General features: G+C 42.4%; 1 protein-coding gene and 1 long non-coding RNA gene across 2 annotated transcripts in view; one reads left to right on the forward strand and one right to left on the reverse strand.

The window, feature by feature from the left end:
- The window catches only part of LOC144691499 (uncharacterized), an 87,319-nt gene that overhangs the window by 42,550 nt on the left and 20,659 nt on the right, over positions 1–24,110 (reverse strand). The gene's annotated exons all lie outside the window — the stretch shown is intronic.
- Positions 127–12,990, forward strand: skor2 (SKI family transcriptional corepressor 2). Its single transcript, XM_078555639.1, has 7 exons — positions 127–1,890; positions 2,268–2,331; positions 3,009–3,083; positions 4,229–4,294; positions 5,639–5,737; positions 6,250–6,317; positions 12,976–12,990. Exons 1-7 carry the CDS (start codon positions 127–129, stop codon positions 12,988–12,990), a joined length of 2,151 nt encoding a protein of 716 aa, XP_078411765.1.

Below are 24,110 nucleotides of genomic sequence, written 5' to 3' on the forward strand. Positions count from 1 at the left end.
TTTGATCGATGGTCTATTAAGGTGTATTGTAATATTGATCCAATTGTAAGCTCTCTTCGCTGTTTTAATGTTATTTTTAATGCCGCAGGTACGAGGAGAAGCTCTTCTAAATAAACGCCAGGCATTATGGAAAGCGTCTCTACTCCTCTACCAGCACCTACTGATGTTGCGCTCTCAGCACCGACAAGTTCCTTTGAGCAGGATTCCCTAAGCCAACAGAGATCTCCCCATGTCCCCATGAAGCCCAATCAAGTTGGCCAAGTCATTCTGTACGGAGTGCCCATCGTGTCACTCATCATCGATAACCAGGAGAGGCTGTGTTTGGCTCAGATCTCCAATACCCTGCTTAAGAACTACAGCTACAATGAAATCCACAACAGGAGGGTGGCTTTGGGAATCACTTGTGTCCAATGCACCCCAGTCCAACTGGAGATCTTGCGCAGGGCTGGGGCCATGCCAATATCATCGAGGAGATGTGGGATGATAACCAAGAGAGAAGCCGAGAGACTTTGCAAGTCCTTTCTGGGCGAGAACAAGCCTCCAAAGCTCCCTGACAACTTTGCTTTTGATGTAAGCCATGAGTGTGCTTGGGGGAGCAGGGGTAGTTTTATACCCGCCCGTTACAACAGCTCCAGGGCAAAGTGCATCAAGTGCACGTATTGCAGTATGTACTTCTCTCCCAATAAGTTCATCTTCCATTCTCACCGCACGCCAGACGCTAAGTACACTCAACCCGATGCTGCCAACTTCAATTCATGGAGGAGACACCTAAGGTTGACCGACAAGAGTCCTCCACAAGACCTGACCTATGCCTGGGAAGATGTGAAGGCGATGTTTAACGGGGGCAGCCGGAAACGTGCCCTCCCTGGACCCTGCGGCTCCCTGGGTTCAGTGAAGGCAGTGAACAGCGTGATCAGCCATATGATGGGCCCGGACCTCTCTCAGAAGAGGGCCAGGTTTGCTGAGGATGAGGAAGACGGAACCAGCGCCTCCTCTCGGAAAAACATGAGGAGCTATCCAGTCATCCCGGTCCCTAGCAAAGGATTTGGGATGCTACAGAAATTCCCCGCGGCCTCCCTGTTTCCCAACCCTTACACCTTTCCTGCTTTTGGCCTCTGTCAGAAAAAGGACGATGGCGACTCTCTTGCTGGTGAGCAAAAGCAAAGTGGACTATCCGGACTCCTCTGGCCTGGGAGAAAGGACGCCTTTTACCCACCGCTCTGCATGTTCTGGCCACCGAGGACGGCGAATGGCATCCCAGTGCCAACCTACCTCCAGCCCCAGCCCAGTGCCATCACGTCGGTGGGGGAAACCCCAAATTTAAGGCAAACTTTCCTGGATTTGTCGGACCAAAGTGAAGCTGGTGGCCTGGCAACTCCAAGAGACAACCTGTTTGACAGGGACCACCCAAGCACACCCGAGCACAGGCTGGCTGCTGACGGAAGAGTTAAGCTCTTAGATGTGTCTGCCTTTACAGCCAGGAAGCAGAGCTACCTCTCGGCCTTCAGGCCCGTCGTTAAAGACATCGGCAGCATCGCCAAGCTTCATGGCAACGTGGAGGATTTTGGATCTGATCGACATCCCTCCCCGGGTACCAGCTGCAGTTACCATAGCGACAGCGTGGAGAGTGAGGAAGAGCAGGAGGTGGATGTAGAGACCAACAAGCTCTCAGGCGATGGGCAGGAAGAGGCAATCCCTCTCGGGCAGTACACCCCGAACAACCTGCAGCAGGATGGCAGCGGATTTAAAGGGAGTAAAGACAAGATCCATTTCTGCAGCTCCAAAATGGAATCAAACGTGGACAAGACAGAAGGGAAGGAAGATCCAACCAGTAATAAGGGGCCCACTCCCTCCGATCCAGTACCATTGGAGCAGCCCGCTTACAAAGACGTAAATATCACCTTTCGGCTATTTAGCTAATTATTACTAGAACACAGCTTTGGGCTAGAACAAGGAGCGCAGTTAAAGACGGTCGTGTCCCTAAAGAAATCAGTAATGCAATCGTATACCCTCTAAATTCTCTTCCATAATTTGATTCTGTGTAATATGTGGTTTCATTTGCTTTTCATCTCCATGTATTTTTTTTTTCTTACTTTCCTGGGACTTTTAATTATTACAGATTAGCGTGGTGTTCGTTTCCATTGCGCAGCATGGTGCGAGGGATTGGTTAGCAAATTAACAGCAGCATCCCGGTCGGCGAGCTGCCTCTCTCCCTCATTCTCGGAACGTACTAATGTTTCGTATTAAATTATTTTATCTTCCAACAGGGTCTTAAAAATGGAACCAAAAAGCATTCACTCTATTCTAAAAAAGATGAAGATAGTTTTGCTAGTAAGTACAAAACGACCCATGTTCTGAACAGATCCTCGTAAGAAATACCATTTAGCTTGATCAATTTCAAAAAGCAAAGCCGAAACGAAAGTTTAAACGAATACACTTTATATTTGCGGCCCTATGTTTGTCGGTGGCCCTGTGTTAATTTGTGGCCCTCTATATCTTTGGCATCTGTTTACCTGTGACCCAGGGTTTATTCATTTTTTTTATTATTCTTTGACGGGATGTGGGCGTCGCTGGCTAAGCCAGCATTTTTATTGCCCGTCCCTAGTTGCCCTTGAAAAGGTGGTGGTGAGCTGACTTCTTGAACCGCTACAGTCCATGTGGTGTAGGTACACCCCTAGTGCTGTTAGGAAGGGAGTTCCAGGATTTTGACCCAGCGGCAGTGGAAAACTAATATCATGTGTATATTTATGACCATGTGTTTATTTATGACCCTGTATCTGAGACCATCATTTTGTCTCTGGCCCTGTTTATCTGTGACCCCGGGTTAATTTTTGACCCTGTGTTTACCTCTTTGACCTTCTGTTTATCCGTGACCCTATTTCTGTCTGTGACCTTGATTACCCGCAACCATGTTTCCACCTGTATATCAATCCGGTGTTTACTGTGTTTGTGTCTATGTTTCACTGTGTTTGTGCCTATGCTGCATTGATGTATATTCTCTGTTGCAGTTGAGGCTAAACAACAGGACTGTATCGCTGAAGAGTCTGACAGCTCGGGAGTGGGGTTCTGGCGGGAACCCGGGGGTAAGTGAGCGATTGTGAGAGGAAAGACGTTCCTATTCATAAATTAAAACTTCTATCGAATACTTAAACTTACAAAGGAATAAACGAATACACGAAAACACTCCACAAGTGTTAAATTCAGAAGAAAAACAAAAAATAATTATGATCTGGAGGTTATAAATAAATCAACAAAATGGACTAAATTAATTTGTTTGCAATAAGGAGGGACAAAATGTAACCAGGTTATCAGGTGTAATTAGGAAGCTGCAAATATGAACCTCATATTGGAATACGTTGAAAAGATCAAAATAAAATGAGCGACCTGAAAAAAGCAATATATTACAATAAGTAACATAATGCAATAATGTTCTCTTTCAAAAACTGTATATATGAAGCTTGTTGCTTTTAATATTTGTCAACAGAGATAATAAAGGTGTTTTATGACAGCCATCAACGCTGATATCATCTGGTTCATAATGAGCCTCGCATACAATACATTAGAAAATTCCCTTTATTATCTTAAACAAATTAAATGAATCCACCTTTTCTTATTGCTAAATGTCGCCAAGGGCTTTACCTAAGACAGCAAAGGACGTGATTAGAAGTTCTGATGCCGCGTCTCAATTGCACTGAGCGGGGGAGGTATCTGTTCTAGGGGGAGGGAGAGAGAGAAAGAGAATCTAATTTGCCATTTATGTAATGCAAACTCGTTTGGCTTTGTCGATTCACGGTTAATTGACTGTCAAACGAGGTTGTTATCCTGGGGCTATGTCTGCAAATTTGCCTGTCAGATGAGAGAGAACATCGAGGGTTCAGAAAGAGCAAAAAATACATACGCTTTTTGCTCTTATTAGGGGGAGGAGTCCCTACAACATAGACACCACATACCATTTTATTTAAATACCTGTTTCCCTGGAGAAATTAATAATGCTTTAGATTGTCTGTTTTATTTCGCTATAGCAAACATTGTCCCTGTTAAAGAATGTAGATAGACGCAATTAATGTTGTAATGGAGACAGCTTTTTAAAACATCGAAGCATTAAAGAAATCTTTCCCCCAGTTAGAAGAACAAATAATTACAATAAGGGAAACCCTTGTCCAATATTAATTTCGAAAGTGAAACTCCCGGGAAGATTCTAAATGAGTTTCATCTGTTTATTGTGTAGGTGACCAGGCACAAGAATCAACGTCACCACTTTCTATCAAAACTGATGTGGAAAATATGGAGAAGGGTAAATCTGTTCAATGTATGCATGTGGCGTGTGTATGTGTCTGCAACAGCCACTACATATATGTAAACACATCAGTAAACGACAGCAACTTGTATTGATATAGCGCCTTTAATAAAACGTCCCAAGGCGCCTCACAGGAGTGTTGGCCAACAAAATAGACATCACGATTGATTATCCTTTTATACTATAGCAGTGGTGAGATTTATATACCTAACCAGTTCATTTATTTATCTAGATTTTGTGCACTATTTAAGCCTATTATTGGGCTGTATATCATTTACATATATCACACGCCCCTTTACATCAGAATTTTAATTTCATCTACATGTTAATCGATATACCCATCGAAGCTATTTTTTCCCAATCCTTCTGCATCTCTGCCCTCTATATCACAGTCGGTAAAACCGTATTTTGATGTCTTCATGTAATCGCAAGTGAATACGCAAACAGCATCAAAACTCGGTTCAACAACGGTTGCTTCATGTTAAGGAGGCATGCTTCAAATTTTTCTCCCATATTTCATATTATCTTGATTATTAGAGAATATATCGTGGACAGCTCCACCTTCTGTAACCAATCTGTAAAGGTGTATTTTTTTCATCTTCTTCATTACCGGACACCTAGTCTAATGTTTAAAACCTCTACGTGTTGCACATTATTAAAATGTCACATCTTAAAGCGCGCACTCCCACGAACGTTACTAAATCACAGCAATCTATGTAATCACTTCACAACAGTGTTGGCCAAATAAATCTATTACTAATTGTGTTATATTATTGCAATATTTTTGTTAAAAAGTTTTGTGTTTTTAGGTGGGGACGATTAGTAATTGTCGAAGCAGCCTAAACCAACAATGCAGTAGATCCTGCTCTGTCGTTAGAGTTAGATAGATTTTTAAAAAATATACATATTGGACACATAAATAGGAAAAGAGATTTAGATAAAATTGTTCATAAATAGACGATAGAGAGAAAACATTTGACTAGAACATACGCAGAGATAGGTGGATCCGTAGGTCTCTATAGGAATGTACAGAGCTGTGAAAGGCATACAGAAAGATGAAGGTTAGACAATGCGGATAAACTGACGGATTGAGACCTGTAAACAGAGACCGATATGAAAGACAGATAAAACATATGCAAATAGTGGAGTCAGACCAATGGACAAATAAAATAGAGCTTTAGATTTTTGATGGAAAGCGCATATATATAGCCAGATAAAGAAAGAAGATCCGTTTACCTATTTATCTACATGTGTATTAGATTTCTAAATGTTCAATTGGAAATCATGATGCCCTCTGTTAATTTCGCCTTCCTTAAATCATATTTTACATTTTTATTTCAGAAGAACTTCAGAAAGTGTTGTTGGAGCAGATTGACCTGAGGCGGAGATTAGAGCAGGAATTTCAGGCGTTAAAGGGTAACGCTTCTTTCACTGTTGTCAGTAAGAAATTATTTTTCTCTTTTTTTGCATTGTGTTTACTGTGTCGAATTGGGGTGTTTCACAGCGATGCCTGTCACAGGCAGAACACAGCAGTAGCATACCCGCACTAAAAAAAAGTGCAACTCCTTTAAGATAATCAATAATCAGCTTTGGAAAGTATTTTTCTGGCTGTTTGTTTCTGCTGTATAACTGCTTGGTGTCGGCACCGCACGCGAGTAAATGTTAAACATTGTTGATTTGTGCAGCAATTTATAATTGTTCGTTAACATAACCAAAGAAATGACCTGCATGTTACTGCACCTGACATCGGTGAAAATACACTATCAGGCTTTGGTAAAGACATGTTGTAAAATGCCAAATTGGAGAACCCAGGGCAAATAATTTGAGATGATTTGAATGAAGTTTCGTTTTGTAAGCGCACGGAGAATTTAAAATCTTGGCAATAGCCACCTGTGCAAGTCCGAGGTCAATCTGACCCACCCTTTTTGTTTACTTATCTGTTTATTGACCAGATAATTTCCAGGACCAGATGAAGCGGGAGCTGGCGTACAGGGAGGAGATGGTTCAGCAATTACAGATGGTGAGGTGGAATTTCTCATCTATATCATCTACTTGTTACTGTTGTGCGTCTGCTTCAGACATTAATTCGCCTGTTCGCGCTATTTGGTTACTTAGCCATTTATTTACTAGTTGCCGTCAATCCTCTTTAGTAACATCTAAAATAGTAAACAAGCATAATAAAATATCCTTCAGGATTCTATCCTGTATTTTATACGGTCTAAATCCAGCTCTTCCCCGAGGATAGGTGTGTCGAAAGTCTGACTTGGAGAGTGGGAGATCCTTCAATTTTTTCTTGCCCTAACTATAACATTAGCAGCAGCTTGATAATGTAGACAGGGATATAGTAGCATGGTGGTCCTGTTCCTGGACTAGTAATCCCTTTAATTTAATCCCTTGTGTCCACTAGTTTAGCTAATCTCAGGCAGGCTGGCTTCAGGGATGGGGAGGGGAATCATCAGCCAGAGTTGTCATTCTTCCTCATCACTGACCTGTGCTGGAAAATACACGTGTGAACACTAGATGAGGACAATTGGATTTGACTGTTATCTCCCTTTCTTCCATCCATTGGAATGGTTCATCAATATTCGTCATCAAACATGCAAAATTCAATATCCACATTCATGGCTTTTGCTCATAGCATAATCAGTCTTATAACATGCAGTGTCTTATACACTTTGTGACACATTAAAGACTGTATATTATCCTGTTGTAACACATTCCAGTCCATGCATTCTCCTTTCTCTAACACACCTTAGATCATATATTAACCAATGTGTAATATACTTCAGACTGTATTAGCCAAATGTATCATACTCCAGAATGTGTTCGCCCATACTTAGCACATTCCAATTTACAGGTAAAACTCTTCAAAATGTGTTTTATCCAGTGGGTAACATACTCCAGGTTGTGTTTCATTCTGTACATAGCACGCTCCTAACTGTGTTATCCTTCATGGAACACATTGATGACAGTGTCTGTGTACAACTCATTCCAGCGTGCTTTATCACACATGTAACATATTGGAGTTGATGTTATCCTGTATTTAAAACGCTTCAGCTTGGATACTATCTGTATATAACATAACCCAGGCTATATGGCCTTGTCATTCTGTTGGAGTAAAAACACTGTTGACTTTTTTTCCCTGAGAAATAAGAATCTCCCTGATTTTAAAAGATGCTATTAATGCCCTAAAGCCCTTTGTGTCAACACTGAAAAGGTTAAGCAGGAATTCTCTGCCACCTTGTGGCCTTGCTAATAGCTTGTTTATTGTCAGCCTTGCTCAGCTTACCTATTCATTTTACTTCCCTCAGTATGAGGCTGCAATTGGCATCTATGCAGCATTTCTACTGCTGCCTGGTTAATGTAACAGTTGCTTAACTGGTATCAGTAATCCTCCATATAAGGAATTGCATATGTGGTCCCTTGTCATACCAGCTAATGTAATAGCACCACTCTTTTCTAAACATACAACATTAATGTATCAGTTTAATCATTAACAGAGTTGTTGCTGCATTACAAGTGACTACTCTTCAAAAGCACCTTGTTGGCTGTAAAGTGCCTTGGGACGTCTGGAGGTTACTAAAGGTGCTATAGAAATACAAGTCTGTCTATGTTTCCTTTCTTTTTCTATTTTTGGTTTTGTCTCCACTCATGAGACTGACCACAGCAATCTTCCAACTTTCGTCCTTGAGGTGAAATTATCATCAATTTCCTTGTACAGATGGAATGAAAGTGAATTTTACAAAGGCACACTTTAGGGCACAGCCTCACTCATATGAGCAACACGTTAGGAAATTGTCACAACAATTTTTTTAATGTGCACTTCTGGCGAGTGAGGCTCATTGCTGGGAGCACACTTCTGAAAAAATTATCATGTGATAATTTTCTCATACTTTATACACTTCAAAGTGGAATATTAGTGCAGTGGAATTGAAAATATTTCCTTTTTTCCAACCTACCACCAGCTGTCAGTACATGCATTCCCAGGTCTGGTGTAGCACAAGTGTTACAAAAAGTAAAACCCTGCAAAACAATATGCCTTAGCCCCCAGTCTCTGTGGATCCTCCAAGCACCTGCAACTAGCTCATGAGATAGTGCAAGGCACAACCAAAGCTTTATGTCCTGGAATACTACTGCTCGACCTGGAGGTCTCACTAGCGGGAGGGTATCAACAGGCATCGCCACCAGCCTCTTTTACTTTTGATTGTTTTGAACCAATTTTAATTTTGTGTATTGCTGAAAGAAAAGAGATTTTTTTATTGAACCTTTTCATCTTGCACTCATCAGGACAACTTGCAAGAATACCAATGGTAGGGAAACAAAAATTGTCCTGATGAGTGCAAGATGAGAAACTTTATCAAAAAATGTCTCTTTTTTTCAGCAATACTCAAGTTCTGTACTACCAAACAGCCATTTCAATCTTCTTGATGCCACTACCAACATTTGTTCCTCTCATCCCCAGCCTCTTTACAAATCTTCCATCTAGACTCCCAATAATCTACTGCCATGTCCATCTCATACTTCCATTCCACATCACTGCATCCAATCACAATGTCACAAGTCCTACAAATTTCCGCTGCTTTCTTCGTGCACTGTGTCTGCAACAGGATCTTCAGCTTCACCAACTATATACTCTCTATCTGCTGTGATCATCTATAAACATTAAAATGGTCTGAATGTAGTGTTTCCCTTAGGGCAGATGATAACTCAAGTTTCAGACTTGAGATTCACTTATCAGGGAAAAGTGGCTGAGGTGGTTTTCCACTGCCTTCCTCACAGTTTTTATGTCAGAGTATCTTCCCTCAGGTGAACAGTAAACATGGTAAAAGAGCATCCACCAACACCTACGATGGGGTGAGCCGCACCTGCACCCATCAGACACAAGTCACTGGGCATCAAGATAGTACTCAGCGCTGGCACTCTGCACGCTGGAGCTGTCTGGACTTGGAGCCCAAGTTCAACTCTTCTGAGCCAGAGGTGGGAACACTGCCACTAAAGCAGTGTTCACTCCTTCATCGAATGGTGCAGATAAGGTCAACTCAAAGTAATGCTTCAAAATAAGGCAGGATGTTAGGACGTTAAAGCAGAAATTTCTGGAAATATTCAGCAGGTCTGGCAGCATTGTGGAGAAACAGTTTCAGATCTATGACCTTCCATCGGAACCTTGAAGAAGTCCTGCTCTTCACTTTGGTAGGATGTCCGTTTGTTTCATCTGCCTTGTTCACTTTCACTGCTTGCTGTTTTCATTCTCCTGTTTGATCAGGAGTCTACATCCTAGTATCCACAGGATTTTGCTCCAGGACATTAGGAAAACTTATTTTCTCAAAGAGTGTTAAATAACTGGAATAGTCAGCCATATAAAGTGGCAGGGACAAAAGCTTAGGTGATACTCAAAATGCAGTTGGATCCTGAGTTTGCAGAGTTTGGATATTAGAGGGATATAAGAGCTTCAACAGCCTAATCTCATACTTGATGTCTCATATTCTTCATATTTGAATCTAACACTGCCTATCTGACGTCAGGACCTGATAAATCAAATCTTTCTTCAACTAAAGTCAAAGCCATCCTCTTTGGCCCCCTCAAATACTTGTATGCTTCTAAGGTCAACTCATCAATCTCTCATGGCTGTAATCTCAGGCTAAACCCAACTGTGTAAACCCTGGGCATGCTGATTTACCCTGAAGCTGATGAAACTCAAATCCACCTGAAGGTTTATAATACTTTGCCAGCCTCCCTGCTTCCATGCACCATAAAGTATAATTCATTCAGAACATTAAAGTGTGTATTGTCACCCTACCGCACACAATAAGGTCCACATCCCCATCACCCCATCTGTGCCAACTTCTACTGCCTCCCCATGTTCCAGAGGCTGGATTTATGGTTCTTGTCCTAACTTTGCATCCCCTCCATTTCATCACACCACTCACTGCTCTTCTGATACTAGCTCACTTCCGATGGCTCACTCCATCCTTTCCCTCCACTGTTGCCAGGAACTCCATCGCTGCTATCCCTATTCCTTCTTCTAACCTCTGTGATCCCCATCCTCAACACTTCTACCTTGTTACCTCCCTCTCTCCTTTAAAAAAACTCCGAAAGACTCTTTTCATTGACCATGCATTGGTCTCCTCCTAAGTTGCTCTCTTCCATTCACGTCAGCCAGGACTCAGTGGGTAGCACTCTTATCTCGGAATCAGGTGGTTTCGGGTTTCAGTCCCACTCCAGAGACTTGAGCACAAAAATCCAGACTGACACTCCAGAGATGTACTGTGGGAGAGCTGCCCTGTCGGAGGGTCCTTCTTTCAGACAAGGTCTCGTCTGCCCTCTTGGGTGGACATGAATTAAGATCCTAAGGCACTATTTCAAAGAAGAGCAGGAGAGACATCCCCAGAGTTCTAACCAATATTTGGCCTTCAGTCAAGGTCACTGAAAAGAGATTATTTGGCCATTATCACATTGCTGTTTGTGGGATCTTGCTACATGCAAATTGCCTACATTGCAACAGTGACTACAATTCAAAAGTACTTCACTGGCTGTAAGGTGCTTTGGATCTTCCTGCAGTAGTGAAAGGCACAATGTAAATTCATTGTTTTCCCCCAGTCTGAGGTCACTCATTTTGAAAAGTGCTCTGTGAAAGTACTCTGAGGTGTGTGGGGACAGCTATAGAAATGTAAATTGTACTTGTTATTTAACAAATCCCATTGCTTCATGACAGCAGGAAAGTAAACGTCTCCCTCTAGTGGCCATATCACCATTCTATTAAAGGAAAGGAAAATATAGGATTTAAATGTTTTGCCACTTGAAGGTCCCCTTATTGTCCATCTCAGTGCCAAAAGAAATACAAATCATAAATATTTATATTGAAATGTTACTCTTGAAACAAAAGCAGAAAATGCTGGAAAAACTCAGCAGGTCTAACAGCATCTGCGGAGTGAGAAAGAGAGTTAATGTTTTGAGTCCGTATGACTTCTTCAGAGTTTGTTTCAGATTTCCAGCATCTGCAGTATTTTGCTTTTATCTTAGTGTTACTCTTGAAATGTTGAGAGCAGGTCAGCTCCCCCAGAAACCACCATTTATTTTGATGCCTTCAAAACAAAGTACATATAGGTGAAGGAATATTATTTTAAATAAAAGGCCACTCAATTATAGTTTTTACAGAAAAATGGCAGTTATTACAAGGAAGTGTGTGCAAGACATTTGTGAAGCTTTGTGACAATCAACAACCTCCAGTGGGAATTTTTTTAGTGCTGTAAGACCTGTGAGGATGTATACAAGGAAAGCAGGTAAATGCTACATGCTACACATTTCATGGACGTTGCATATTCCTGGTGAGAATGTTGGGTCATCCTCTTTCTCCACACTTCCACCAAATGGCCCACATTGGTTCCATCAATTTTAATTCCATTTTAAAATGTTGTATTTGTAAAATGATGATTTTAGAGTTTGACCTTTATCAAGATGACGTTACCTTTATGTAGCATCTTCAGAAGTGTCACAACTGTTCACATACAATGAATTAATTATTGCTGAAAAGAGAGACAGGCTATTGATGTTTTTCATCTTGCCCTCATCAGGACAGACGCAAGAATACCAATTTCAAAGGAAGCAACAATTTGTACTGCATGAGAAAAGGGTGCTGATGGTTGGCCTGTCAGCTCTGATTGGTCAAGGTGTTGCCATGGAGAATGCACCAGGGAGCTATTGTTCCACATGCTTTTATTTAATTACAAAAGGCACAACATCTGGACAGGCTCTTTCTGCTTGCACAGGACATGGGGAACAATAGCTCCCTGGTGCATTCTCAATGGCAAAGTCTTGACCAATCAGAGCTGACTGGCCAACCAATCAGCATCCTATTCTCATGCATTCTGCCGAAGGGTCATGAAGACCCGAAACGTTAACTGATTTCTTCTCCACTGATGCTGCCAGACCTGCTGAGTTTTTCCAGGTAATTCTGTTTTTGTTTTGGATTTCCAGCATCCGCAGTAGCTTTTAGCTTTTTGTTTTTATATCAGTATGAATTGTTGTTGCCTTTGAGATTTGGTATTCTTACAACTGTCCTGATAAGTGCAAGGTGAAAAGTTTCAACATCATGTCTCTTTTTTGTAGCAATACTCAAGTTCTGTACCACCAAGCGACTAAATTAATTAATTTTTGACATGTAGTCACTATTTTTGTATAGGTAAATGTGATAATTGTTTCACGTATGGCAAGATCCCATACAGAACAATGAGGTGATTGATCTGTTAGTCTACCCTTCATGGCATTTGTTGGCCAGGACATCCGAAGGGTGCCCTGCTCTTCTTTGAATGTTGCGTTGGGATCTTCAACGTCAACTTGAAGAATCTTGAATAGACAGGGCTCCAGTTTAATATTTCGCCTCAGTCATGGCATTTCAAGCAATGCAGCATTCCCTCTAATGCACTGATTTGTCAGCCAGTGCATGTGCCCATGTCCTAGAATGGACCTTGAACTCACATGAAGCCTGATCTTTAACAAGTACATACTCAAGGATTCCTTTAATTCTTTCTGCCATCACTTGACAATAAGCTCCAGCAAAAGTATGGAATCTCTATATGGGTCAGGATTGTGGTATTGGTAAGGTGCAATAGACTTCGACTTAAAACATTTCAATTACTGTTTTTTGTTAAATGACTGTAGTCTTATTCAATTTTTTTTAGCTCCTAATTGAATGACAACCTTTTGTTGCGTCCTGGAAACTGTTCCAATGCTAGATTTAATGAATGTACTACTTTGTGTTCTACTAAGCCATGGAAACCTGAAAGGTTCCCAGTTTAGGCATGGTTGTCTGCTAAATTGGCTGCTCTTAGCTAAGATAGCTGCAGCACCCTCAGATTAGGAGAGGAAAAATCAGCCAGGGTTCCTGCCCTTGTTAGCTGTCAAATGGTGGAAAGTGTGTATGTGTAGGACATTGGGTAAACACAGGATTTGAGTTGTTAATCAGTTTGCTAGTTTACGCTGCCTGGGATTACATGTGATGAACAAACACCTGGATTGGGTACTCAGAGTGTAACAATGGATCATCTGGTCCCAAGGGATGACCTCATTACACTGTCAGTATCCCTGACCTTACTTCAAATCCTTTAGCTGATATACATGTAGAATAATAATTCTTTTTCTTGTTGAGAACAAATGGCAACTTTCTATAGAAATCCCCCGGGAAATGCTAAACTGAAAATTTTGGACTGCATTGTATCATCACTTTCATTCCTGGGTTCCTGTCTTGGAACCAGAACAGGAAACTAAAACCCTTCTAATTGCAACATCTGGCTGAAATCTTCCCCCTCTGTGACATCTGGAAAAGACCTAGGGGTGTATAGTGCCAGCTGCTCACACAAACTGGGCGCAAGAAACGACTTGATCAAAATGTGTCCTCCGGTCTCATTTCAAGTAGACTGGCAAACGGTGGACATCTATAGTGCGTCTCCCTTCAGCTCACCAGCAGAGCAGGCATCAACAGTGGAAGCTTCAATGTAGCCAGAAACCCTCAAACAAATCCTGGGAATGAAGATGGGGGTTTGGACAGGAGGTGGTGTTGGGGGCAGTCGCGATATCTGTGGAGTTTAGGCAGCTTTCCTGCTCCTCCTGGTTCCCCAAGAAGGGTTTAGTTGAATGTTTCATACCTTTCCTTTTCTTGGTGGCCATGGATTCACTGAAAAATCCTGATCTCATCACAAACCTATTTTCAAAAGGGGACATTCAATGATCATTAAACCCTTTGAATATGTAAATTTGAGGTTGAAAGGGCACCCACCAATTTAGCAATGGTACCAATGCTTATGCAACTTGGTCATAGGCCGTCCCCACCTGCTGAGTTGGTGTGCCCCACGTTCACTTTGTGCCCAAAAAAGTGGCTGCAGTGCAAATCAGTTTCTACCCCCTGCCCCCAGGTGAAGCTAGTTTTTGGACGGTCTCCATGCTCAGTGTCACAAAGGATTCAATTAGATGCCAAGAGGTGGAATCTGAAAATGTGCCTTTACAGGTGATTCTTTTAATGAGAAATCAGGTTGAAATGACAGGGTTCACAGTGAGCTCACGGCCAAGGTCAAATAGAGACAAAGAGTAAAAGACAAAATGAGGTGAATCAGGAAAGAATGATTAAATTACATCATGCTGGGATTTTAAAAACTTGCAAGAGGAAGGGAGAGCTGGGGAAGTAAGAATTTCCACTTGAGATCCTGTCCTAACAGGACTTTGGGCATACCTACATGACATGGACCACAGCAGTTCAAGACAGTGCCTCACCACCACCTTCTCAAGGGTAATTAAGGATGGGCAACAAATGCCAGCCTAGCCAGCGATGCCCACATCATGTGAATAAATACAAAAAGATTGAGTTATTATAGGTTCTCTCTTTTTCCTCTTATTCCTCTTTGCATGCTACATGTCATCCTTAACATGTTTTTAGGAAAATAGTAACATAAGAAATAGGAGGAGCAGGCCATTCAGCCCCTCAAGCCTGCTCCACCATTCAACTAGATGATGGCTGACCGTCTACCGCAATGCTATTTTCCCATACTATCCCCGTATCCCTTGATGTCATTAGTGTCTAGAAACCTATTGATCTCTGTCCTGAACATACTTAATGACTAAGCTTCCACAGCCCTCTGGGGTAGAAAATTCCAAAGATTAACTGCCCTCTGAGTGAATAAATTCCTCCTTATCTCAGTCCTAAATGGCCTACCCCTTAATCTGAGACTGTGTCCCCTAGTTTTAGAACCCCTCCCCAACCAGGGGAAACATCCTTCCAGCATCTATTCTGTCTAGCCCCTTAAGAATTTTATGGGTAGAATATTGCACTCGTCAGGCGGGCGCACGCCTGACCCGAACAAGCGCAAAATGACGCATGATGATGTCGGACGAGCATCCCGACGTCATTGCGCACCCGTTGACTCCCGCGTGTGCCCACCGACAATTAACAGGCCTACTGAGGCCATTAAAGTTCTAGTTCAATGAAATTTTTCACTGCCCATCCAACCTTACGGTTGGCGGACAGGCGAAAAGCCCAAGTGGCCTTGGGATTTTTTGCAAAACCTCATCCACGGGTGAGATGAGGTTTTGATCAGTGATTTATGTTACTAATTTGTAACGTGTCCCTGCTCGTGACAGAGTCACATGAGCGGGGACATGTTATTAACATTTTTCAACTCTTTATTTTTTTATGTTCAAAAAGCTTCAGCTCCCTGAGGCAGCTCTGTGCGAACTTCCGTGCTCGCCCTCTTCCCCCACGCCCACACAGGCAGCACTGAGCACTGCAGCACACGATTCGCACTGGCTGGCCGTTAATTGGCCAACCAACATGAAATGGCAGTCGCGGCCCGATCGTGGGTGGCGGTCCGATTTGCGGCCGCACCCGTTCACCCCCACCAAGACCGTGCCTCACCACCACCTTCTCAAGGGTAATTAGGGATGGGCAACAAATGCCTGCCTAGCCATGACCATGACCATAGCCATGACCGGAAAATCCTGGCCCATAAGTTTCAATGAGGTCACCTCTCGTCCTTCTAAACTCTGGAGAATACAGGCTCAGTCTCCTCAATCTCTCCCCATAGGACAATCCCGCCATCCCAGGGATTAGTCTTGTGAACCTCCACTGCACTCCCTCCATGGCAAGTACATCCTTCCTTAGGTAAGGGGACCAGAACTGTACACAATACTCTAGATGCAGTCTTAGCGAGGTTCTATACAATTGAAACAATTTTTACATTTAGACCTTATGTACGTTACGAACGTACGAATCAGGAGCAGGAATCGGCCACTCGGCATCTCGAGCATCTTCCGCCATTCAATAAAATCATGGCTGAACTGATTGTAACCTCAACTCCACAATCCCACCTACCCCCCTTTCCCCCTCTTGCTTATCAAGAATCTATCTGCCTCTGCCTTAAAAATATTCGAAGACTCTGCTTCCACCGCCTTTTGAGGAAGAGAATTCCAAAGATTCACAACCCTCTGAGAGAAAAAACTTCTCCTCATCTGTCTTAAATAGGTGACTCCTTATTTTTAAACAGTAACCCCTAGTTCTAGATTCTCTCACAAGAGGAAACATCCTTTCTACATCCACCCTGTCAAATCCCATCAAGATTTTATATGTTTCAATCAAGTCAGCCTCTTAATCTTCTGAAGAGCAGATACAAGCCTAGGCCATTCCAACCTTTTCCCATGAGACAACCTGCCCATTCCAGGTATCCTTCCTTAAATAAGGAGACCAATACTGTACACAGCACTGTAGATAGGGTTTCACCAATGCCCTGTATAACTGAAGCATAACTTCCCTACTATTGTATTCAATTCCCCTCACAATAAACGATAACATTCTATTAGCTTTCCTAATTACATGCTGCACCTGCATACGAGCCTCTTGCGATGCATGCACTAGAACACCCAGATCCCTCTGCACCTCAGAGCTTTGCAAAGTCTCACCATTTAGATAATATGCTTCTTTTTTATTCTTCCTTCCAAAATGGACAATTTCACTTTTCCCACATGATACTCCATTTGCCAGATCTTTGCCCACTCACTTAACCAATTTATATCCCTTTGTAGCCTTCTAATGTCCTCTTCACAACTTACTTTCCTACCTATCTTTGTGTCATCAGCAAATTTATCAACCATACCTTCGGGTCTTTCATCCAAGTCATTTATATAAATTGTAAAAAGCTGAGGCCCCTGCACAACACTCGTTACATCTTGCGCACCAGATAATGACCCATTTATGCCTACTCTCTTGTCAATGAGTGACCACTCAGTGTTCAGGTTGCTAAAACTAACTCCCTTTACCGGCAGCAGTATCATAGATAAATGAAGTGCAATGCAAAGTGCTAAATATAAAAGCATCATAGCCTGAAGGTCTGCTTTACAAATTGTGGTCTATTATTGTAGTATTACAGTTGAATAGAAACCTTCTGTGGAACCCTAAGTAACTTGCTTTCTCTCATATAAAAAAATAGCGCATTACCCATTTTCCGTGGAAGTATACATAGGGACAGCAGTACGCTATTCTGTCTCTCGAGCCTTTTCCACCATTCAGTCAGATTAAGGCCGATCTGCACCTTAACGCCATTTACCTGTTTTTGATGGATATCCCTTACCTAATGATTTCCGTCAATGGCAGTCTTGAAAATTTCAATTGACCACATCCTCAGCCTTCTTGGATGAGAATTCCACGTTTCCAGTACCCTTTGTGTGAAAAAAGTATTTGTGATTTCACCCCTTAGTCCCCTTGTTCTGATTCCCCCACCAGAGACAATAGTTTTTCTGTATCCATCCTCTCAAATCCTTATCATTTTTAACGTTTCAATTAGTCTATCTCACAACATCCTAAACAATGCAACACAATCCAGGTTTATGCAAGGTGTCCTCATAATTTAAGCTTTTAACTTCTGATATCATTCCGGTGAATCTTTGCTATATCCCCTTCAAGACCAATGTATGCTCTCTGTGGACTGGCGTCCGCAACTGAACACAGTACCCTGGATGGAGTCTGACCAATTAAAGCTCAACTTCCTCTGTTTGTATTTTAACCCCATTATGATAACACCGAACCTCCCTTTAGCCTTTTTGATTACTTTTTGTGCCTGTACACTAGTTTTTAAATATATGTACATGGGCATCTGAATTCCTTTGCTCCTACATGCCAAGAAACTTGTCTTGAGAGTAATTCTAAATGGGCAGCATGACATTTGACTTAAGATAAAAGCAAAATACTGCGGATGCTGGAAATCTAGAACAAAAACAAAAATACCTGGAAAAACTCAGCAGGTCTGACAGCATCTGCGGAGAGGGGTACAGTTGACATTTCGAGTCTGTATGACCCTTCATCAGAACTAAGACATATAGAAATAAGATGAAATATAAGCAGGTAGAAGGGGGTGGGACAAGAGAGCTTGATATTCATCCCATTGATATTCAATTCTATTTAAGTTAATGGAGCTGATTATCATCGTGATTAGAATAAAGGGCAGCAGAATCGATACTGCCTGTTTTCCACTACTGTCCAATACCATTTTGTACCCTCTAGTCTCTCACCATTTATGAAAATATTCCAATTTGTCTTTCTTGGTTTCAAAGTAGATGACCTCATACTTTCCTTAATTAACTCCATTTGCCACTATTTTTCCACTCATTTAATCTGTATACTTCCCTTTGTAACTTCCTGCTCCCACCTGCACCTCCTAATTTAGTGTCAATGCAGCACCATAACCCTTTATTCCTTCATCCAAGTCATTGAAATATATATCTGAGCCCTTAGTACAGAGATCTGGGGAACACTACTTGTCACTCGGTCAATTAGAGTACATTCCCTTTTATCCCTATTTTCTGACTCATACCTCCCAACCACTTACAAACTCAAATTTACCTCCAATTACAAGCACTCTCACTTATTCATGCAATCTCTTGTGAGAAACTTTATCAAGTGCCTTTTAAAAGTCCATATAGACAACATGCATAAAAGCAAAATACTGCGGATGCTGGAAATCTGAAACAAAAATAGAAAATGCTGGAAAAACTCAGCAGGTCTGACAGGATCAGTGGAAAGACAGAGTCAATGTTTTGAGTCCGTGTGACTCTTCTTTAGTGACCACATGCATAGTCACTCCCCTATCCTGTTGATGATCCACATCCAGAGGACTGTGTACAGTTTTGGTCTCCTTATTTAAGAAAGGATATTATTGCACTAGAAGCAGCTCAGAGAAGGTTCACTCAACTGATAGCTGGGATGGGGGATGGGCTGGGCCTGTATCTATGGATTTTAGAAGAATGAGAGGTGATCTTATTGGAACATATAAGATCCCGAGGGGACTTGATAGGGTGGATGCTCTGTGTGGGACAGACTAGAATTAGGGGGCACAGTTTAAAAATAAGGGGTCTCCCATTTAAGACGGGGATGAGGAGAAATTTTTTCTCTAAGAGGGTTATAAGTCTTTGGAACTCTCTTCCCCAGAGAGAAATGGAGGCAGGGTCAATGGATATTTTTAAGACAGAGGTAGATAGATTATTGACTAACAAAGTAGTCAAAGGATATCATGGGCAGGTGGAATGTGGAGTTGAGGCCACCATCAGATCAATCAACGATCTTATTGAGCGGAACAGGCCCAAGAGGCTGAATGGCCTACTCCTGCTCCTAATTCATATGTTTGTCTATACTCTATTACATTGTCTCTCTCTGTCTCTCCCCACTATTTTTCCAGATTCCATATGCAGCAAGCCTGATGAGGAAAGAAAGGCTCAGCACACAGATGAATAAAAGTTAAACAGTTAATGAACTGGACTGAAGTTTCAGGTCAGTACCTGTGGCTAATTTCATGTTGTGAACACATTACAAGAGGGAACTAAATTACAAACATTTCACAGTGGGTACTTGTGGTGAGCAGGGAGAGAAAGGGGATAGATAGAGAAGATTTTCATCCCATCAACCAAAGTCCCCCAATGTCAAAAGTGCCCATCACAGTGCACCAGCCTGTCCCAGCGAGCACAAATTTGCTGTGGCCTTTTTTCGGATGCATTATTGATGGAGTGCTGCCAGACCATGCCTGAAACAGGAGGCCCGAAGTTGTTCCAAAAATGAACCTTGCACCCCATTTTAGTAATTAATGGAAAACAACTGGCACCTGCATAGCACCAGAAACAGCTTACCTATGTGGCTCAATCTTATTTGGGCCATGGTCTCTCCAATAATGTCTATAACACAGGTCCTGGAAGTAAGTTGAAGCGGGAGAATAGCTGGAGGGAGAAATGTGACCACAAGCCATTAGTGGTTCACAGGAAGTAAGTAAAAGAAAACTGCTTACTTTATAGTGGCAGTTGCTTAGGATGCATCGATTCCACCAAAACCTGAGATGATCAAGCTGACAAATTCTGCTGAAAGGCTCTTAATGAAACTCCTTATTAGCATTTGCCCCTCCATAAACTTAATTTCATCTAAAGCTCTGCTGCCCAAGTCCTGAATCGTAACGAGTTCCATTCACCCATTAGCCCTGTGCTGACAAGAACACATTAACATAAGGTAACAGGAGCAGGAGTACACCATACGGCCCATCCGGCTTGCTCCGCCATTAAATATGATCATGACTCATCTTTGGCTTCAACTCCATTTTCCCATATCCCTTAATTCTCCGAGACACCAAAAATCGTCTATCCCAGCCCTAAATGTATTCAACAATGCAGCATCCACAACCCTCTAGGGTTGAGAATTCCAAAGATTCACCACCCTTTGAGTGAAGTAGTTTCTCCTCATCTCAGTCCTAAATGATTGGCCCCTTATCTGAGATTGTGCCCCCCCGTGTTTTAGACTCCCTAACCAGTGGAAACAATCTTTCAGCATCCACACTATCAAGGCCCCTCAGAATTTGTAGGTTTCAATGAGATCACCTCTCATTCTTCTAAACTCCAGAGAATATAGACCCAATTTACACAGCCTCTCATCATAGGACAACCCTCTCATCCCAGGGACCAATCTAATGAACCTTCACTGTACCATCTCCAATGCAAGTATATCCTTTCTTTATGTGGAGACCAAAACTGCACTCAAAACTGCCCAGCCCACCAATACCTCAATTTTAAAATTTGCCTCCTTTTGTGCAAATCTCTGTGACCTTGCCTATCTTACCTCTGTAACTCCTCCTGTCCTATAACCCTGCAAGAACTCTTGAGAACCCTGCCTCTTCCTTTGCCTTACCATATTAATGGACATGCCTTCAGTCATCTACACCCTAAGCTCTGCAATACTGTCCCTAAACTTCAGCCCCTCAACACCTCCCTCTTCTCCTTTAAAACATTCCTTTAAAAGGATATTTTGGTCACCTGGTCTTAGATTCTCTTTAGCTCAGTGTAAATTTTTGTTGGATTACGCTTCTATGAACCTAACTTGCCCTGTGGACTGTGAGAAATGTTCACACACACAAATATAAGGCTGTGAATGCCTTGTTTGAGTCATGGTGTGTGCATTATCTTGGGTTTACTCAGTTTCTTCACTGTTGTAACACCATAAACAGGGTGAATGCAGAGGAGCAGCAGTCTTTAACACATTGCAGAATTGTCCTTTTTTGAATGTTCAATATGTCATGCCTTCTTCCATCCTCAAAGCACTCCAAACCATTTTACACAATGAATTCGCAGAATTGTTATGGCGCAGAAGGAGGCCATTTGGCTCATCATATCTGCACCAGCTCTCCAAATAGGCAACTCACTTAGTATCATTCCCCGTCTTCTCCCCATAACCCTGCACATTCTTCCTTTTCAGGTAAGTCCAATTCCCTTTTGAGTGCTTCAATTGAACCTGTCTCCACCACACTCTCGGACAGTGCATTCCAAACCCTAACCACTCACTCTGTAAAAAAAGTTTCTCTTCATATCACTTTTGCTTCTTTTACTAATTACTTTAAATCTGTGCCCTCTCATTCTCGACCCTTTCACGAGTGGGAACAGTTTCTCCCTGTCTACTCTCTCCAAACCCCTCATGATTTTGATAACCGCTATCAAATCTCCTCTCCACCTTCTTTTCTCTAAGGAAAACAGACCTAACTTGTCCAATCTATCTTCACAACTGAAGTGCCTTAGCCCTGAAACCATTCTCGTGAATCTTTTCTGCACCCTCTCTAATGCCTTCAAATCCTTACTAAAGCACAGCGTGCAGAACTGGGTGCAATACTCCAGCTGAGGCCGAACTAGCGACTTATATAAGTTCAATATAACCTCCGTGCTGTTGTACTTTATGCCCCTATAATAAAGCCAAGGATACTGTTTGCTTTATTAACTGCTCTCTCAACCTGTCCTGCCACCTTCAATGATTTATGCACATATACACCCAGGTCCCTCTGCTCCTGCACCCACTTCAGAGTTGTACCCTCTATTTTGTATTGCCTCTGTATGTTCTTCCTACCAAAATGAATCACTTTACATTTCTCTACATTGAACTTCATCTTCCACCTATCCACCCATTCTACCAACTTATCTATGTCCCTTTGAAGTTTTCCACTATCCTCCTCACAGTTCACAATGCTTCCAAGTTTTGTATCATCTGCAAACTTTGAATTTGTCCCTTGTACATCAAGGTCTAGGTCATTAATATATATCAGGAAAAGTTAGGGTCCCAACAATAACCCCTGGGGAACTCCACTACAAACCTTCCTCTAGCCTGAGAAACATCCATTAAACTATTCTCTTTCCTGTCATGAGCCGATTCTGTATCCATGTTGCTACTGTCCCTTTTATTCCATGAGCTTTGCTCACTGTATCAATACCTTTGGGAAGTCCATATACACCACATCAACAGCATTGCACTCATTTTTAAAATTTTTTCATGGGATGTGGGTGTCGCTGGCTCATCCCTAATTGCCCTTGAGAAGGTGGTGGTGAGCTGCCTTCTTGAACCACTGCAGTCCATGTGGTGTAGGTACACCCACAGTGCTGTTAGGGAGGGAGTTCCAGGATTTTGACCCAGCGACAGTGAAGGAATGGCGATATATTTCCAAGTCAGAATGGTGTGTGGCTCGGAGGGAAACTTCTAGCTGGTGGTGTTCCCATGTGTCTGGTGTCCTTGTCTCTTTCTAAGAGATATGGCTTTGAAAGGTGCTGTCTAAGGAGGCTTGGTGAGTTCTTGCAGTGCATCTTGTAGATGGTACACGCTGCTGCCACTGTGCATCGGTGGTAGAGGGAGTGAATGTTTGTGGAAGGCTTGCCAATTAAGCGGGCTGCTTTGTCCTGGATGATGTTAAGCTTCCTGATTGTTGTTGGAGTTGCACTCATCTAGTCAAGTGGAGAGTATTCCATCACACTCCTGACTTGTGCCTTGCTTTGGGGAGTCAGGAATTGAGTTACTTGCCGCAGGATTCCTAGCCTCTGACCTGCTCTTGTAGCCATTGTATTTATATGGCTAGCCTCAGTTCAATTCCTGGTCAATGGTAATGCCCAGGATGTTGACAGTGGGGGATTCAGTGATGGTAATGCCATTGAACATCAAGGGCTATTCTCTCTTGGAGATGGTCATTGCCTGGCACTTGTGTGCCACAGATGTTACTTGCCACTTGTCATGACCTTCTCAAGGGTAAGTAAAAGATTGGGTAATAAATGCTGGCCTATCCCACGACACCCACATCCCATAATTGAATTTTTAAGAAGCCGAAGCCTGGATATTGTCCAGGTCTTGCTGCATTTGACCATGGACTGCTTCAGTATCTGAGGAGTGGCGAATGGTGCTGAACATTGTGCAATCATCAGCGAACATCTTCACTTCTGACCTCATGATGGAAGGAAGGGCATTGATGAAGCAGCTTGAGATGGTTGGGTCTAGGACACTAGCCTGAGGAACTCCTTCAGTGATGTCCTGGAACTGAGATGATTGACCTCCAAAAACCACAACAATCTTCCTTAGTGCTAGGTATGAATCCAACCAGTGGAGAGTTTTCCCCACGATTCCCATTGACCCCAGTTTTGCTAGGGCTCCTAGATGCCACACTCGGTCAAATGCTGCCTTGATATCAAGTGCAGTCACTCTCACCTCACCTCTGGAGTTCAGCTCTTTTGTCCATCTTTGAACCAAGGATGTAATGAGATCAGGAGCTGAGTGGCCCTGGCAGAACCCAAACTGAGCGTCAGTGAGCAAGTTATTGCTAAGCAAGTGCTACTTGATAGCACTGTTGATGACCCCTTCCATCACTTTTCTGATGATCAAGAGTAGACTGATGGGGTGGTAATTGGCTGGGTTGGATTTGTCCTGCTTTTTGTGTACAGGACATACCTGGGAAAGTTTCCACATTGCCGCGTAGATGCCAGTGTTGTGGCATCAATCCTCATC

The sequence above is a fragment of the Cetorhinus maximus genome, chromosome 1 (genome assembly GCF_964194155.1).
Source record: "Cetorhinus maximus chromosome 1, sCetMax3.hap1.1, whole genome shotgun sequence".
Lineage (NCBI taxonomy): Eukaryota > Metazoa > Chordata > Chondrichthyes > Lamniformes > Cetorhinidae > Cetorhinus > Cetorhinus maximus.

Bases quoted from the DNA above. Each gene is read 5' to 3' on its own strand.
- skor2 (XM_078555639.1), top strand. From the start codon at position 127: ATGGAAAGCGTCTCTACTCCTCTACCAGCACCTACTGATGTTGCGCTC. The intron at 3,084-4,228 runs GTAAGTGAGCGA...TTTATTGTGTAG, and splicing joins GTTCTGGCGGGAACCCGGGG to GTGACCAGGCACAAGAATCA. The intron at 5,738-6,249 runs GTAAGAAATTAT...TTTATTGACCAG, and splicing joins CGCTTCTTTCACTGTTGTCA to ATAATTTCCAGGACCAGATG.